General features: G+C 30.9%; 1 protein-coding gene across 1 annotated transcript in view; it reads right to left on the minus strand.

Moving 5' to 3' along the window:
• Nucleotides 1-20,050, minus strand: part of LOC111635068 (X-ray repair cross-complementing protein 5-like) — a 43,197-nt gene that overhangs the window by 10,595 nt on the left and 12,552 nt on the right. Inside the window, exons 5-10 of the mRNA XM_023379916.1 lie at nt 17,487-17,601; nt 17,260-17,395; nt 8,285-8,397; nt 8,157-8,219; nt 5,715-5,852; nt 5,546-5,636 (exon numbers count right to left, since the gene is read on the minus strand). Coding sequence (XP_023235684.1) covers nt 5,546-5,636; nt 5,715-5,852; nt 8,157-8,219; nt 8,285-8,397; nt 17,260-17,395; nt 17,487-17,601 — 656 coding nt within the window. The remainder of the gene's footprint in view (nt 1-5,545; nt 5,637-5,714; nt 5,853-8,156; nt 8,220-8,284; nt 8,398-17,259; nt 17,396-17,486; nt 17,602-20,050) is intronic.

Genomic DNA, 20,050 nt, shown 5'->3' on the forward strand with positions numbered 1-20,050 from the left:
ACCTACATGAAACCTAAAAACAACAACACTACAGACCCCACACAATATAGACCAATTAAATGTCTTCCAACATTCTACAAATTATTGACATCCTGTATCACAAACAAAATATACAAACATGTTGAAGAACACAACGTTCTTACAGAACAACAAAAAGGTTGCCGTAGAAATCACAGGGGATGCAAAGAACAGTTACTCATAGATTCAGTCATTTTACAGCAAGCAGAGAAACAACACAGAAACATACACATGGCATATATAGACTACAGAAAAGCATTAGACAATGTTCCACACAGTTGGCTGCTACATATTCTACATACGTACATAATACATCCATCATTCTTCCATCATCATAATACATCTCATTGCATTCTTCCAAAACACTATGCAGCACTGGAGAACAACACTACATCTCAGGGTTAGTAACACCTCCAAACAAACAAATGAAATATTCATTAAGTGAGGAATTTTTCAAGGAGATTCCTTGAGTCCTCTCTGGTTCTGCCTAGCCCTGAACCCATTATCCAACATGTTAAACAACACGCAATANTTATTTGCATTTACAATTTTTTATAAAACTCATTCCTAACCTCAAAATTAAACTTTTTCCCATTTTATAATAGTTAAAAATATAAAAGTTTTCAAAATAACATATTATAACGGATGGCGCCACCGAATGTTGCCGGAAAAGTTAAGCAATTCGTTGCTACATTTTTTTAATTTATTTGATTGGGGGATTCATCATCGTCGTCCATCGACTGTTCGAACAAAATATCCGGTCAGCCCAGTCAACTCGTCCATTTTCCCCTATTGTGCTACGTCTAATCTTTACCCACCTTTCTCCAATTCTCTCCGCCTACCTCTATGTCTTGTTCTTGTTTATTATAACGATCGATGCTTCGCTCGAAGAAATCGGAAGTAGCGAGGATACGGCTACATTTGAGGAAGACGTTCTTAAATGCTCTCGCGTGAAGTTGCGTGCAAAGTTAGGTAAATGAACTAACTGTATTTCTAGAAAATACGGACTTAAAATTAAAAATGAGAAAACTGAAATCGTGGACACGAGTAGGGATATACAAAGAACAACCGAAGGAAATGAAACCATTTTGAAACGGGTGGGATATTTTAAATATTTTAATAGTACACGAAAGAAACGAGGTAAAAAAACAAGAAATAACAAGATTAATAAGACAAATCCAGATATTTTATTGAAGTGTATCAGGCCTTTTATGAAATAACGAAGTCCCGTTAAAATGCAATAGACTTTTACATGAGATCTATTTTGTGCCGTATTATCATTTGCTTCAAAGACACGGATATTAAACAAATAAGAAACAATTAGAATTCAATCAATGGAAATAAAACTCCTGAAGTCAAAATTATGCTACACAAAACTATAAAGTCGTCAGCGACCTTTTGTACAGATTACAAATTTAATAGAGAGGTTGAAGCGCACGTTTTAAACGTGTAAACGTGTACGTGTGACGTTCGGCGCCGCTTTCCCGTAAGCCTAAAAGTTTGACAATGGTGTTTGGATAGTCGGTGGAATTACGCTCGACATTCCAAACACTATCATCAAACCTTTAGGCTTAAGGGAAAGCGGCGCCGAACGTCACACGTACACGTTTACACGTTTAAAACGTGCGCCTCAACCTCTCTAGTTTTTCTTTGCAGAACAAAGTCTAATTGTGCAAGATACCACACCATACATTCATCTTAGGTCTGTCACCTGTTAGCTCTAGTTTCATGTAGTTTCCATGGAGTCAATGTAGGATTTGGAAATCTGAAAAAGTTAACCAAAATCTTACATTCCAAATCTTAGAGATTTGGAATGTAAGTTTATCAGAAATATATGAGCTGTTCATGGGTCAAATTGATTAACTCCATTTGTAAATCCTTAATATATTAAGGATTTACAAATCTTTATTATTTTTACGTTTTTTGCATAACTAATTTTATATATAATGATATATATAAAAATACATTCTACAATGTTTATTTACATTTAAAGTTTAAAAGGAATTTTTAAAAATAATTTATATTATTCATTTTTAAGCTTTTTGTTTTATGGAGTTAATCAATTTGGCAAGTGAGCGGCTCATATATGGTTGCGTATTTCAGCATGCTTGTTGAAGTTACACCTTTGTAAATGTTTAGTCACACATTTTTGTGTAGTAGTAATAAAATTTGTGTACCATTTGAATGCAGAATTTGTAAGTTTTTGGAGTAGTACTGATGGATTTTCCTAGGACTATGGTCTTGGTCAACCACTTCTCTCTCCATTCAGTGTTGATCCTGTCTCCATAAATTTCTTATGCTTCTGATGAATAGAATTGGATGAAGATTTTTCATATTTTTTCTGTAGTTTAACTGGGTCCAAGTAGCAGATTTGGTTTCAACAAACTATGGCATTGCTTTTCCACAAAAAAAAGCATAGTTTGTTTCACAAAAACACTATTTAATTTATTGTAAGTATTTTGAAACAAATATGCTGAGTGCAAACTTTAACAGTCATTTAATATACTACAAAAAACAAACATGGTGTTTTTTATGATTTTTTTAAATTAATAAGACTTTAGGCATCCAGGTTGTCTACAATCTCAAGTTACATGAGTAGTAATATTCCTGTTGGGAAGTGTCATGTCTCAAATTTGTTCAGTGAATTGTCTTACTTAGAGATGGTAGTATGTGATATTCTCAATGTTTGTGTTGTTTTTGATTTGTTTAATAATTACAAAATGGAATTTTAAGTAAATCTCTTTATAAATCATTAACTTCTTCAATCCCAATTTTTTTTAATTAGTTTATCAAAGACATTGGTGATCGGGTCTCAATAAAATCAGTTATCAAAGCTTGGCTTTTATTTTTGTTCAGTTTTCTGATATTGAGCTAACTTTAATGTTAAAGTACTTTTCATAACAAAAACGCTTATTTTAAAACAAAATATTAACACAATACTGAAGAATATTTTAAATACTGTGTTAAAACAAACTCTTTTGTGTAAAATGAAATTTTGTTGCATTTCTTCAACTGTATTTAATTGAAGTTGGGCAATTTGAATACTATATAAATCAGTAATGAGGTATAATCTAAGTTAAAGTAAAAATAAGCATGAATTCAATTTTAAGTTAAAATAAATTTCTGAGAACTTTTGTAATAAAGAACATTTTGTTTTAACATAAATTACTACATGAAAATGGAAGAGCTTAGCTATGTATCAAATTTAAGTTAAGTGTCTGATTTTGACAGTTTCCATGAGAAACAGCTAAATCAATTTATAGTAAATTCTGTTAATATAATGATTAAATTGAATAATGTTAATGTTTTGAGAGCTTTTCCCCCCCTTCTCAGTCCAATTTCTTAATTTATGAAGTTGATGTTAAATGGGAACTACTTAATAAATTGGACTGAAGAAGGACAAAAAATACATAACCCCAAATGATATTATACCTTTTATGTGGCTTCCAAAAAACTGCTATATGTTTAATTATTATTAAATATTAAAGATTCTTATTTTAATCACACTGCATTTGTGATGGAAAATTTTCAAATTTATTATTTGTAGGGAACAATTTGTTCTATGAAATGTATTAACATACTGATGAGGATTGGAAGATCAAAATGCATTTATGAGAAATATAAAGAGAACAACAAAAAGTAATGGTTTAAAGTCTTTTAAAATCTGTTTGTTTTAAAATTCACCTGGGATGGAAAGACAGAAAAGTGAAAAAGGATAACTATGAATTTTATTAAAATTTATATATTTTTAATACAATTTTATTAAATACCTGACTTCAGTAAATAGGAAAACATAAGAATTTTTCTTAATCTTTTTTAATAGATTTAAAATTGAAAATGACAGTTTATAAAAGTAAGATCTGATATACATAATGAATGAAGATTAAAAATATTTTTGACGATTAAAAAAAATAAAAAAACTCATTAACCTAAAGATAGAAATCTGTTTAAGCAAACTTAAGAAGTTCCGATGATATTATATTTGTTATATCATAAATCACATATGTATGTTACGTGCATAATTAAATACTGGGTTGGGGAAAAAGAAATCCATTATTTTTACGTTTATTTCAAGACTTTATTTAACATGGTTCAGATTGTCTGACTTGAATCAAATATGCACCATTTTGTTTTATAATTTGTTGTCATTTTAAAGGTAACTTCATAATGCCTCTCTCATAGAAGCCCTGGTCCCTATTGGCGAAAAACTCGACTAAGCAATTTTCACAATCTTCTCTTGATACCAATTTCTTATCACTAAGAAAGTTTTGCAATAATAAAAAAAAGATGGTAATCGCTTGGTGCCAGGTCCGGACTATAAAGTGGATGCATCAAAACTTCCCAACCAAGCTCCCGGAGTTTCTGGTGAGTCACTATAGACGTGTGTGGCTTGGCGTTGTCCTGATGAATTGTTGGCAACACCTTTGTTGGCCAATTCTGGCCACTTCTGGTCAATTGCTAGCTTCAAATGGTCCAATTGTTGACAGTAAAGGTCCGAATTTAGTGTTTGGCCATATGGAAGCAGCTCATAGTAGATGATTCCTTTACAGTCCCACCAAATGCACAACAAAACCTTCCTGGCCATTAGTCTTGGTTTGGTCACCATTTGAGCTGCTTCACCATGCTTTGAACATGATTGGTTTTGCACAATATTGTCGTATGTAACCCATTTCTCATCCCCAGTCACTATCCGTTTAAGAAATGGGTAGATTTTGTTCTATTTGTCCAAGGCTTTGCAGATGGAAATTCGACCCATCATGTTTTTTTTTTTTTTTTTGCATGAATTCGTGTGGCACCCAAACATCGAGCTTCTTTTTGAATCCAACTTTATGCAGATGGTGTAAAACTGTTTTGTGGTCAATCTTTAGCTCCTGGGCAATGCTACAACTGCTAACAGGCTGGTCTACTTCGATCATTTCCATGATTTCATCTACATTTTCAACAATGGGCCTACCTGTGCGAGATGCATATTTAACATCAAAATTACCAGAACAGAATCGACGAAACCAAAACTGCACATAATTGGCTGTGACAGTATCAGGACCATAAACACCATTCACAATTTCAGCTGCCTGGCTTGCATTTTCGCCTTTATCAAAGCAAAACTGTAAAACATACCAATTTTCTCTTTGTTAACTTCCATCTTTTACACCCTATAACTCACAACTGAATTGACCAATCAAAAAACTGTAAAAGAACTTTTTTAGTATGGAATGTCACTTTTTCAACAAGCACAAGTCTGAACTTGTTTCATAAATACTTTACAAGATAGATATATCACTACAGCCATCTAGCGACAAAATAATGGATTTCTTTTTCCCAAACCTAATATATAATTTATGCTATATTTATAATACACAAAATTTTAAAAATTACAAAAACATTAAAATCATCAAATCAGTATTTATTTTCTTAACTATTTACAACTTTAAGGAACATTTTACGTTTAATATTAAATAAAATGATTCATCTAAGACAAATACTTTTACATTACACTAATAAAACCTTTTAATATGTAATAATTTACCTGTTGGTAAGTTCTTTGCATTTGCATCAAGAGATGAGAAAGTATAATGTCGTAAATCCTCCATAAATGGCAATTGTATAAAAACTAAACACTAAAAAAATTTTTTAATATGTTAGTTAATCCAATGGCTCTTCTAAATAATTATTAATAATTGTAATAATTTAAATACCTCGTATTCCTTTTTAATTCGAGGAGAGAGAAAACCTAACTTTGGAGGGGAATTTGCTGAATAGACATAACGGACAACAGCTACCATACTTGTCTCATACAGAGCTTGAATAAATGCAGATAATGCCTTTTCCACAGACTTGAAATAAAAAGAAAATAATATAATAATTTTAAATTATATTATTTTTATGGAGTTGATTTATTTATATTTTAAAATTTGTTTTTGAAGTCAAGTTTCTTGTCAACACACAAATATATAAACAAATATTCCAATTATTTCAACAAGAAAACTAAACATTAAATTTTCAAGAATTCAAAGAATTTTTTACTATAATTTTTTGTTTTTTTTTAAATCACAGTAAATAACAACACACCACACTGAGATAAAGTTAATAACATACATGGAACCAATAACAAGTGCAAAAAAAAAAATACAAATAAACAATGTTATTCACATAAATATCTGGAATTAATAACAATATCTTAAAACATATTTTTTAAGATTTACATATAACTGCAAAAATTAATTTAGTCAATCTAATAGTAATAATAGTACTGAATTAAAAATGGAATCTTTCCACCAGTGTTTATTTTTCAAGTTAGTAAGAACAAGAAGTATATTTGTAAAATTAAGCAAACAACTAATTTTCTTTTTCTTTTGTAAGCAAATAATGTTATTCTAAAGGGCATAAAGGCCAGGTAATGTCTTTTCATAAATGCACCAGACTACTATTGCATGTAACAGAGAAAAAGTTGTTAAGTCAACTCACAAGACAGTGGTAACAAATTGTGTATTTTGAGGAAGAGGCATATACAACTCATCTTAAATTCTCCTCTGGTTGCCATTATCAGAACCTTTACATAGATTCAATGCTATGATACAATTGGTTGGGAAGATCAAATCACAACAAATACAGAAAAAGTATCTATGGATATATCAGATATATCATAGAACACAACTGCATGTAGAAGAGGTACCTTATTTAAATTTTACATCAGTACAAATACCACTGGAAGTTCCCTACTTAGTTTCCAAAGTGGCTCAGTATATTTAGTCAGTTAAATGCAGTCCAACAGAACTTTAGAACAGTGTTTTTCAACCTTCTTGAATACGCGACCCCTTTAAAAGTCAAAAAATTCTGGCGACCCCCCTAGGGCCATATTAAAACTATATCAGTGATTTTAAAAACTATGTATTTAATTTTCTTTCTGTTGAGACAAATTATTGTTGATTAAAATGAAAGTTTCAGCAGAATCGACAATAATTTAACACACAAAGTATGAAACTTCCTTTAATTGTAACATTAGGCACATGGAACTGTTCACTAACGGCATTTTTTTTTTTTTTTAGGATCTCAATTTTCAGCTTCTACTTTTCTGCTTTTTATTTCCTTTTGGAAATCAGCTCAACACTTTTTCCGCTATCATTTTCTGGGGTGGGCCATAATTCTCGCTGAAATTGTAGTTTTTTTAATGTAGTGTAGGACCTACAAACGCTTGTCTTTTTCTTGTACCCGCGACCCCCNAACCTTATACTACTGAGCTAAAGTGCCACATATTTTTTTGTTTGCTGAATACACCCAAGGAATCAAATACTAGATGAATGGGAGAAGGGATTAGTTTTTTTAATGTAGTGTAGGACCTACAAACACTTGTCTTTTTCTTGTACCCGCGAACCCCCGTGTAAGGCTTCGAAACCCCCCAGGGGGGTCGCGAAGCCTTACACGGGTTCACGACCCCCCTGGTTGAAAAACACTGCTTTAGAATATTGTGTAAGTTAAGTACAGTACATACAAAAATGTTAAGTTATCAGTACATTTGAAGATTTAAAGTCCACTATACTTATACACCAAATCTGTGTCAATGTTAATAAAAGTTAGTTTATAAGTATTGATGGATTTTAAACTTGTTAAAGAATTTTCAAATGTAATGATACCTTATATAAGATACATTACAAGAATTTCAGAAAAAGCATAATTTCTAGAAAGTCATAAATACTAATAGAAATAATTAAAATTATAACAAATTAATATATTGTTATTTTATCTAGGTCTATGTAACCAACATCTGTTAAAATGAGCGATTTTAACAAATAAATTTAACTTTAACTAATGTTCTAAAGTATTTTTTTAAGTCTGAAATGTTATAGAAGCTTAAAGTTTTTAATGTTCTTAATTTCAAAACAAATTTCCAAAATTCTTGGTTCTAATACACATCAACTTATCTGTAATTCCATCATATACACAGAAGAGAAGTATTTCATTACTTATTAATGACAATTAGCATAAATATTTTTATCATTTAGCTCTTTTTTATATTATTCCTAATTTATCATCTTTTTTATTTATTTATGTTATCATTTATATACAAATATTTTACTAATCACAAATCATATTAAATTATACATATAAATTATGATTTTATTTATTATTTAATAAATTACCTCATTAGTTTTCTGACCCACAATATAAATTACTTTATCTCCAATGTAATGATGGTATTTTATCTGAAAGAAATTTTTAATTAAAATTTTTTTTTAAATATTAAAATAAATTTAAAAAAGTTAGTTACATTATCTTCTTTAGTAAATCCCAAAACTTTTATTCCCTTTTCTGATGATTTATATGCCATATTAGCTTTGTCTTCTTCACTAAATGGCACTAAAGTTGTCCCGTAACGATAACCTGTAATACATACCATAAGATATTATTATTAAATTAAATTAAAACCAAGAATAAATTAAATCCTCAGTGGAGCATGAAAGAGGTTTCATACTGTTTACACAAGTACATTTATTTAAAAAAAAAAATAGAAAAATTAAATTTAAATAACATATCAGAAGAGGACAGACTATTGCACACACTATGATAAACTATGTAATAAAGATAAAAATCAACAGATCAGAGAAAGATGGGAATACAAAGTGACTGAAAATAAATTATTACTAATATAAAAACTGTTGTGTGTGTATCTGTCTGCATGAATTCCTTATAACTCTTGCAGTTTTTTCCAATCCAGATGAAATTTTGGTTATATTTGTTTTATGTTCTGATGAAAAGTATAGGCTACTTATTTTGTGGAAATATTAGCCATAGAATAAACATTTTATCGATTTTGGATCAGTGATTGCACTTACATTGCAGTGATGTCAGTGACCGTGTGACATTCATGCTTGATGAGGAAATTTCCTTTAAGTCACATTTTAAAATATTTTGGCAAATGGCATATTTTAAACTTACTCCATTAAAAATTAAAAAATGATAGCAGCATTGTGTCCTTTCTATAATGAATTTTTAAAAAATTTTTCCACACTGACTACATGATGTTCTGCTGTTATCCAATCAGAAGTAACAATCTAACAAGCCCGTTATGTATGAAGTGTTATTGCTCATCCAACTAGCATACTTACAATTCATCTTTGTTTTATCAATGCAGAATTAAAAATACTTGTTATTTTGTCAAAAAGAAATGTTTAAGGAAAAGAGTAAGAGTAAAACAGGTCAACTCTACGTAGTTTTATCCCATTTAAGAAAGCAAAATAATATTAAGATGTATTACTAAAGGAAGATAGCAAGTAAACCTTTTAAAAGACAATATAATGTTTACTCAGAATATAGTGTATAAAGAAATTTTATAAAGAAAGATTTTAATATTTTTTAATACAGTGTAAAGGCCATCATCTGTTTGTGTGGGTGTATAAGTGAATTCTCTATAATTCCTACTGTTTTTGTCCACGCCAGGTGATATTTTGTTTTGTTGCTCTTTATGATACAACAGATAGTATAAACTACTTAATTTGTAGAAATATGAGCAAATTTTCTTGAATTTCTTGAAGCTCTCTACTCTTTTCAATTCTTCAATCTCTACTTTCTCATAGAAAGTATTCCGTCATGCTTAACAGGGAAATATCTATTTAGATAGATAACAATGGATTAGTTAGATGTTAGCAGAAACAAAGAACAAGAAAAACTTGAGATTAGTTATGATAAATATAGAACTTTTATAAATATTTTAACTTTTAGAAATATTGAGAAAGCAAATTTAGAGACTTTTCTTAAATTAGTTAATAATATCTGAAAAATAGGCACATTCAACAAACAGCAGTGCTGTATCACTTTAATGAATCAGCTGGCTAAAGTAGTCTTATGTGACATCACTCTGTCACTGCTTTCTCAAAACAGTCTGCCATTGTTCAAGTGTCATTTACTCTATTGCATTAAAATACTTTAGTATGGCAAATTTTTTTGTTCTGTTTTTCACACTTAAAAATGAGTGAAAACACAAATTTAAATTTAAAATGTGATAAACAAATCTTCAATAAAACCATAAGCGTGGAAGAACAAGAGAGATTTACAAATACAGAAATATATCACGTTTATATCATGTTTAATGTTATGCTTCTGAGTTCCAAATCACTACTATGACATATGTCAATTAAGAAACTGAATACTAGTCAACCTTATACTACTGAGCTAAAGTGCCACATATTTTTTTGTTTGCTGAATACACCCAAGGAATCAAATACTAGATGAATGGGAGAAGGGATTAGTAGTAAATATTCATAAGAAAAGAATAAAGAGTGATTGTAAAAATTATAGGCATTATTTTACCATCAACAGCATCAAAATATTTGCAAATATAATTAAAATAAAATTATAAAAATATCATGAAGAAATAATAGAGAAAGAATAATGTGGTTTTAGGAAAGGGCAAAGCTATATAGATGCTATTTTTGCAATACAACAAATAATTGCTGAACAAAGTGAAAATTGTCTACAAATTTTGTATTTATAGATTATGAAAAGGTCATGGTAGCCAAAACCCTACAGAAAATTTAAAATGAATATTGTATACAACAAATACAATTGCTGCAATTCAAAGCTTGTACATATTTAAATACTAAAGTGAGTATTAAATTATCAAACTGTAGGATTACCAAACCCATTATTATTAATAAGGGATGAGTCAAGAGTATGTATTATTCCCAATANATTAAAACCAAGAATAAATTAAATCCTCAGTGGAGCATGAAAGAGGTTTCATACTGTTTACACAAGTACATTTATTTAAAAAAAAAAATAGAAAAATTAAATTTAAATAACATATCAGAAGAGGACAGACTATTGCACACACTATGATAAACTATGTAATAAAGATAAAAATCAACAGATCAGAGAAAGATGGGAATACAAAGTGACTGAAAATAAATTATTACTAATATAAAAACTGTTGTGTGTGTATCTGTCTGCATGAATTCCTTATAACTCTTGCAGTTTTTTCCAATCCAGATGAAATTTTGGTTATATTTGTTTTATGTTCTGATGAAAAGTATAGGCTACTTATTTTGTGGAAATATTAGCCATAGAATAAACATTTTATCGATTTTGGATCAGTGATTGCACTTACATTGCAGTGATGTCAGTGACCGTGTGACATTCATGCTTGATGAGGAAATTTCCTTTAAGTCACATTTTAAAATATTTTGGCAAATGGCATATTTTAAACTTACTCCATTAAAAATTAAAAAATGATAGCAGCATTGTGTCCTTTCTATAATGAATTTTTAAAAAATTTTTCCACACTGACTACATGATGTTCTGCTGTTATCCAATCAGAAGTAACAATCTAACAAGCCCGTTATGTATGAAGTGTTATTGCTCATCCAACTAGCATACTTACAATTCATCTTTGTTTTATCAATGCAGAATTAAAAATACTTGTTATTTTGTCAAAAAGAAATGTTTAAGGAAAAGAGTAAGAGTAAAACAGGTCAACTCTACGTAGTTTTATCCCATTTAAGAAAGCAAAATAATATTAAGATGTATTACTAAAGGAAGATAGCAAGTAAACCTTTTAAAAGACAATATAATGTTTACTCAGAATATAGTGTATAAAGAAATTTTATAAAGAAAGATTTTAATATTTTTTAATACAGTGTAAAGGCCATCATCTGTTTGTGTGGGTGTATAAGTGAATTCTCTATAATTCCTACTGTTTTTGTCCACGCCAGGTGATATTTTGTTTTGTTGCTCTTTATGATACAACAGATAGTATAAACTACTTAATTTGTAGAAATATGAGCAAATTTTCTTGAATTTCTTGAAGCTCTCTACTCTTTTCAATTCTTCAATCTCTACTTTCTCATAGAAAGTATTCCGTCATGCTTAACAGGGAAATATCTATTTAGATAGATAACAATGGATTAGTTAGATGTTAGCAGAAACAAAGAACAAGAAAAACTTGAGATTAGTTATGATAAATATAGAACTTTTATAAATATTTTAACTTTTAGAAATATTGAGAAAGCAAATTTAGAGACTTTTCTTAAATTAGTTAATAATATCTGAAAAATAGGCACATTCAACAAACAGCAGTGCTGTATCACTTTAATGAATCAGCTGGCTAAAGTAGTCTTATGTGACATCACTCTGTCACTGCTTTCTCAAAACAGTCTGCCATTGTTCAAGTGTCATTTACTCTATTGCATTAAAATACTTTAGTATGGCAAATTTTTTTGTTCTGTTTTTCACACTTAAAAATGAGTGAAAACACAAATTTAAATTTAAAATGTGATAAACAAATCTTCAATAAAACCATAAGCGTGGAAGAACAAGAGAGATTTACAAATACAGAAATATATCACGTTTATATCATGTTTAATGTTATGCTTCTGAGTTCCAAATCACTACTATGACATATGTCAATTAAGAAACTGAATACTAGTCAACCTTATACTACTGAGCTAAAGTGCCACATATTTTTTTGTTTGCTGAATACACCCAAGGAATCAAATACTAGATGAATGGGAGAAGGGATTAGTAGTAAATATTCATAAGAAAAGAATAAAGAGTGATTGTAAAAATTATAGGCATTATTTTACCATCAACAGCATCAAAATATTTGCAAATATAATTAAAATAAAATTATAAAAATATCATGAAGAAATAATAGAGAAAGAATAATGTGGTTTTAGGAAAGGGCAAAGCTATATAGATGCTATTTTTGCAATACAACAAATAATTGCTGAACAAAGTGAAAATTGTCTACAAATTTTGTATTTATAGATTATGAAAAGGTCATGGTAGCCAAAACCCTACAGAAAATTTAAAATGAATATTGTATACAACAAATACAATTGCTGCAATTCAAAGCTTGTACATATTTAAATACTAAAGTGAGTATTAAATTATCAAACTGTAGGATTACCAAACCCATTATTATTAATAAGGGATGAGTCAAGAGTATGTATTATTCCCAATATTGCTTAATCTGTAATTAAACTTTACACTACATAATTACTGGAATCCTGTAACTGACCCTTTCAAAACCTTTTTGTTTCCACTAAGTTACAATGTCTATTGAGTGAACAAACATTTTCAAATCTCCACCAAGTTCTGCTTCATGTTTGATGGTGTTCCAACTTTGGAATGCCCAGAATTTGAATATTTAAATACCAGATAATTCAAAAGTTCAAAATTCTGATATGCGATATTTAAGTCACAGTCCTCAAACTATTGCTTTGGACAGATATTACATGTATAAAATTACATTAATGTTGGGGATCGTTCTCATATGCATACAATATTGTGTCATTGTCCTTATAGTTTATGCAGTTCTCCATTCTGTCAGTCTTGTAAATTTCTAGTTTTTCCAATGCCCTTATATTGATCAGTTTGGAACTATTTCCTTATGGGAACTTCATTCTTCAGGTTCACATATATATCTGGGTCAGATGTGTATGATGCCAGTGCTGCGGTGTTCTTACCCTTGTCTATGTCATATTTATGTTCTTTTAGTCTTCTTTGCAATGATCTTTTCATAGATCCTATGTATACTAAGTCTCTGTGAAACCTATTATCTTTAATTGGTACTCCATACACCCTGGTGCCCGCATGTTATTCGGTTTGTCTTTATCATTCCTTAGTAGCTTGTATATTGTTTAGGTTCTTGTGTATGATAACTTGATCCCCTTCATATCCACTATTTCCTTATATATGTGGTAAAGGTTTCTATTGTATTGGACAACCTCGCAAATTGTATTAGTTTTCTGTTCCTGCTCTGGAATCCTGTTGGAACTCACCCCACCGACTTCAGGGCGGTTGTTGTGTCTGTGGTGTGTTGATCTCGGGCTAACCTATGAATTATACTTCTATATCTGTGGCAGCCACTATGTCTTCCAGGTGTTTGAGCTCTTTGGTTATGTCTTTTCTTCCTGTGTTTTGTATATACCAGGGGTGGCCAACCTGCGGCTCGCGAGCCACATGCGGCTCTTTGAAGGATTATTTGTGGCTCTCGATAAATGTACCCGAGTTCCCTTTTCACTTTTGTGTTATTATATTTTCGTATGTGTTTCAAAATGTCTTTTAAATTACTAACAACAACGTTGTAACAAATTTCATTTCCGTCCAAGTTAAGAATGATATGACTCATCAAAAACTGCGTGAACGAACATAAACAGTGGCGTAATCATCCGTTATCGACCAACTCCAGACCAAATTTGAATTTGTAAACTGTCATTGCAATGGACAGTTGACATTGTGCTCTGGAAAAAACAATTTGTGTCACTCTTGCTACGGATATAATTTGTATTCTGGAATTTTTTGCATATCTTTTTAATACGTATTTAATTGCGGATCGCGAAAAATTTCAAATTTTGAAAAATGGCTCGAACTATCAAGGAGCTTGGCCACCCCGGGTATATACACTCTTTTTATCAGCGCCCTGAAAGCAGCAATCTTATATTGATAAGGGTCTTCTGAGTCCGCTGGTACATATAGTACTGAGTACCCTGGTTTATAGTATACCTTTGTTTGTATTTATTTTTTGTAGATTTGTATGGAGATATCTAAAAAGTGCACTTCTGAAGGTGACATCTGGTTTAATTTGAGGGTTAGCCCGTATGGGTTGTCATTCATATCATTTAAAAAATTGTTAACAATCAGTGCATTTTTCCATAACACGATTACATCACCTATATATCTCCTGTATAATATGATGTGCTCTTTAAATTTGGAAATGATTCTTTGCTCCAATTGCCTCAATTAAAGAAACATAAATATGACATAGACAATGGTACGAACACCACAGCACTGGCATCATACACATCTGACACAGATATATATGTGAACCTGAAGAATGAAGTTCCCATAAGGAAATAGTTCCAAACTGATCAATATAAGGGCATTGGAAAAACTAGAAATTTACAAGACTGACAGAATGGAGAACTGCATAAACTATAAGGACAATGACACAATATCGTATGCATATGAGAACGATCCCCAACATTAATGTAATTTTATACATGTAATATCTGTCCAAAGCAATAGTTTGAGGACTGTGACTTAAATATCGCATATCAGAATTTTGAACTTTTGAATTATCTGGTATTTAAATATTCAAATTCTGGGCATTCCAAAGTTGGAACACCATCAAACATGAAGCAGAACTTGGTGGAGATTTGAAAATGTTTGTTCACTCAATAGACATTGTAACTTAGTGGAAACAAAAAGGTTTTGAAAGGGTCAGTCTGTATTTAGATTAAAAAAATAAAATAAAGGAATGGAAATTATTTTCACAAATGATTTTAAAATATCTAACCATAAAATATTCCAGATAATGTTATGTGGTTCAACCCTTTTCTTTGAAAACTCAAATTCTATATGTAATAACGGAGCAGACAGAAAGTCAGGCAATCTATGTGATCTATATATTAACAGATGCATCCTAAACCAATCTTTTAGATTTTGCCAAAAGTGTTACAAGGAATATCTTCACTCTATAGTTAACAATTTTGCTTCAAATCCCAAAACAATCTGGAATATTTTGCCTAATTTTTGTAAACTTAAACCTACCACACAGTCCACTTTCCCACCTGAACACATACCAAACAAGCAATTATTTATTGTGACATCATCACAATGCCAGGCTGCAATTTTTAATTTCATTTAAAATGTATGCTCTCCACCTCAAATTAGTACTATAGTGTCTTGCCCCTGTGCATCATACTTTTCTGTTAGCAATAGAGTTGTAACAGTTAACAGTCATCTATCTAACACCTTTCAGGAAAAAAGTTTCAAATTGAAATAACGTGACTTCCAGTTTGCATCAGAAGTTCCTATATACCGGTAGTTAATTGGGGCCTCCTGCCCCTACGGTTTCCATATCTGATCTCAGATTTCATCTGTCTAACTCCACTCTTGAGATTAAGGAGACCGATGAACAGACAGATGGATGACAATGGGAATATATAGGTCTACAGTTTTTCAAATTGCAGCCCAATATATCATGACCTAGAAGGCAGATACTTCACTTTATCAAGAAGTCCCATTATAAACCCTTTAATTTCTCTTCTTGTAGCACTGATTGCTTTTCATTCACCTCATAAAAAATGCCATAACCAAACTTAATACATCTAACTTTAGTCCCAATGCAATCCCTAGCAAAATGACACAGAATTTATTCACCATTTTTGCCTCTATTTTTACCCTTTTATTCAAGGAAACATTACTAGCAGCCTTTGTTCCTCAATGGCAAAATTTACATCTAATAGCAATTCAAAAATAGATCACTTCCTCCTGCTTTATTAAAATGTTTTGAACTGTGCTTATATTGACTATCTCTATTGTCATATTATACCTAATTTTGATTACAATCAATATTGTAGCATTAAACATAAATCTACAGTTTTTACCTTCATTCAAACTCAATATGAAATACTTAGCTGCTTCAAATCTAAAAAATTTTGTTGTATCTTCTACCTTGACATCACTCAGACCATCAATTCAGTTATTTCTACATATATTACGTGACACTTTTGACACTTTTCTAGCTTTATTATAATGGTTGAATAATTATTTCTTAACCCATACATACACAATATACCCGAATGATTTCTCATTTGTTCCATTTTCTCCTCTAATTTGCAAATACAGGTAACAAATAAAACACTATTTCTATAGAGCAGCAGATGATCTTCAATAATTTTCTTATGTATGTTCAAACATGTACAGTTTGTTTGTTTATTTTTAATAAATTGAACATTTTTGATATTCCAAAATATCATCTTCAGTAACAATAAAATCAAACTAGAATATGTGAAACAGAAAATATTTAAAAATCAATTTAGATTTCTTACATCTTAATAGAAAGCTAAGTTGAAAAATTTTAAACTGTTAAAAAATATTTGATTTATTAAAATAGCATTCACTTAACACCAAAAAATAATTTTTACTTTATCCTGAACTAATAAGTAGGATATACACTTTGCTGATCTTATATACTTTTGTTTTGCTGTATTTTTGTGTTTTGTTTTTACATTAATCACAATTAATCAGAAAATCTAATATTTCATTAAAATTTGTCAGAGAATATTTGTCAAAGAAGTCGAATATGAAACCTACTCAGTACTAATCAAAATATATCATCTCTTTGTGAATAAAAAGCTTATAATAATTTATTATTATAAGTACAAAATTATAAATTATTTAGTTAAGTACCTAATCTTTTAATGATAAAACTGATCTTTAAACAAACTTTAAATTATTTACCAGCAATAATATCTTCCTTTTTAATTTCTGTCTGGGCCTCATCATTCATGTGATAAGAAGTCTCTCTAATAATATTTACATTTGGATCAAGTGCAAAAACTGTGTCCCACCGTTTTCCAAGTTTATATTGAGTTATCTATTAAGATTTATATAAGAACATTTCTTAAAATTTCAGAAATAATATTTCTTGAAAAAGTCAAAATATATATATTTTAAATTCTACATACTTTTACATAACCAGTGATAGGAAGTTTAAAACTTGAACTTATTTCTAACATTGCATTCCATCCAGCTGGCTGAACTGCTTTCTTTTGATAATATGTGAGAGCAGGAAGAGCATCACTGAAAAAATTTTTAAATACTAAATTAATAGTAAGGTTTTTAAAAATTATATATTTACAGAAAGTATATCATCAAAAGTAATCTATAAAAATGATATCATCATCATCCAAAACTCAAAAACTCATCCAATGACACTTTATTAATAGCGAGGTTGAGGCCGAAGATTTAAACACGAAAACGTGTATGTCAGATGTTCATTGCATTTTCCTGTAAGCCTAGAAGTTTGACAATGGCGTTTGAAATGTCGAGCATGATTCCACTGACTTTCCAAACACCATTGTCAAACTTCTAGGCTTACAGGAAAGCGGCGCTGAACGTCCAACATACATGTTTTCATGTTTAAAACTTCGGCCTCAACCTCGCTAATACCATATTCTTTCAATAAATACACATTTTCTTAAAACCAATTTTACAAACAAGAATTCTAAGTAATATGAAAATTAAAGAGCATAATAAAGATCAGACATAGTTAAACATATTATGCATAACTGATGGAGTTGGACAGAAGTGCATTTTCAGACTGAGGAGAGCAAGATAGCCAACTTGCTAAATTGTCTGCCATCTGGGCTGTTATAACCTAACAGATGTTGAGGGCAGTGAATACATGAGAGTGCACACATGGCAAGCATGCTCTGTACACTCCAGACTACCAGAAGAGATAATCATCTGAACATGAGACAGGCATAAATAGCTGAAACTGTATCTTTGTACACCATCCAGAGATAGATAGAAGCCTTGTTACAGAATGCTGTCTCTTCCCATACCATTGACAGGAAACTAACATAGGCAAATTTGCATGCACAACAACCATTGAGTATTCTGTGTTTAGCACCCTATCATCATCAACTTCATTTGCAGTGATGCTGTAAGAGAAGCATGAATTGCTACAGATGGCAGCATAATGTCTTTAGTAACAAATTCCACTTCTATTTGAAAACAAATAATCTCTTGTGTTAGAGTTTGGATGACAAGTGGTGAGCACTTCAATCCTGCTCTTTACTGGTACACTGCTCCCTGCTAGAATTCTGGTCTGGGTTGTCACCTTGCTTGATGGTTGGTTATCCCTGGTAACAGTACAAGGAACATTGACAACATAGCAGTATGCTTAGGAAATATTGCATTCTCACATGTTTTTCACAGTAGGTCTACAATTTAACCATTTCCCAGCATTATCTTGCTAGAAAATGGTTAAATTGACATTTCTGAGAAACAACACACAGCTATGGTTTCTCAGAAATGTCTCTGTCATGCTGCCATACTTTTTTAGCTGCCCTGTTTCCAGATTTGTTGTCCATTGAGCATTTGTAAGACCAAATGGGATACCAGCTCCAGCCACCTACAAGTATGAGAAATCTAGAATGTCAATTGCAACATCTGTGGGTAAATCTGTCACAAGATAGCTAGATACATTATNCCATACTTTTTTAGCTGCCCTGTTTCCAGATTTGTTGTCCATTGAGCATTTGTAAGACCAAATGGGATACCAGCTCCAGCCACCTACAAGTATGAGAGATCTAGAATGTCAATTGCAACATCTGTGGGTAAATCTGTCACAAGATAGCTAGATACATTATTAAATAATACTTCTAGCCCATGGAGGGGGGAATCTGATCGTCAAAGCTGTTGGCGTGAATTTTTTTCCAACTTCCATACTTAGTCTAATTTTCAAGAAATGTAGAATTCTGAATTATTTTCGACTAAAAGGAATAATATTAAGCTTCTTATTTTATTGTTATTGATTGCTGGAATAGAACCAAATCCCGGTCCCTTACAGAAAACTCCAACAAAGAGAGGAAGACCACCACTTACTCGTCAAACATTGCTGACTAATAGTATCAAACCATTGGAACCAAGCTCAAACCTGATCACTGATTATACTGAACCTAGAAGAGCCGAATCATCATTTCAAACATGTGAGCTAATTAATTTAACTTCCTCACAAGAACAATTACCTGCAGAACAAATAGACATTTCAACAGCAGAATTATGGAATAAGATAGTTGAACTGATAACTAATAGTAATGATAAGCTGGTGAGTCAATTTTCACTTATAAGACAAGAAATTAATATACAGTAGATCCCCCTATAAGACGGTAGATACGTTCCGTTCTTTATGAATCAATTTTGTAGGAATCATAGTTACGGATTACGGCTGTTTGAAAGGTTTTCTTTCATAAAATTAATCGATTCTAGGCTAATTCGACTCAACATTTCCAAAATACGTATATTTTTTTTAAAATAATCCGTATAAACTATGTTATAAACAAAAAATTGTAGGATTGCTTACCGAGTGTGTACCGTTCGACTACGCCCGTTGCTAAAGCTTGGTTTCGTCGCGGAACAGCGCATCAAACCGCGGCCGCGATTTCTGATATTATTTTTCTGCGAAAACTTCGTTGACCTTTGGAGACATCCTTAATATAAATAATTTTTATGGCCGTTAAATAAG

Source organism: Centruroides sculpturatus, unplaced genomic scaffold, assembly GCF_000671375.1.
Source record: "Centruroides sculpturatus isolate CEXI.00-Female unplaced genomic scaffold, Cexi_2.0 scaffold720, whole genome shotgun sequence".
NCBI lineage: Eukaryota > Metazoa > Arthropoda > Arachnida > Scorpiones > Buthidae > Centruroides > Centruroides sculpturatus.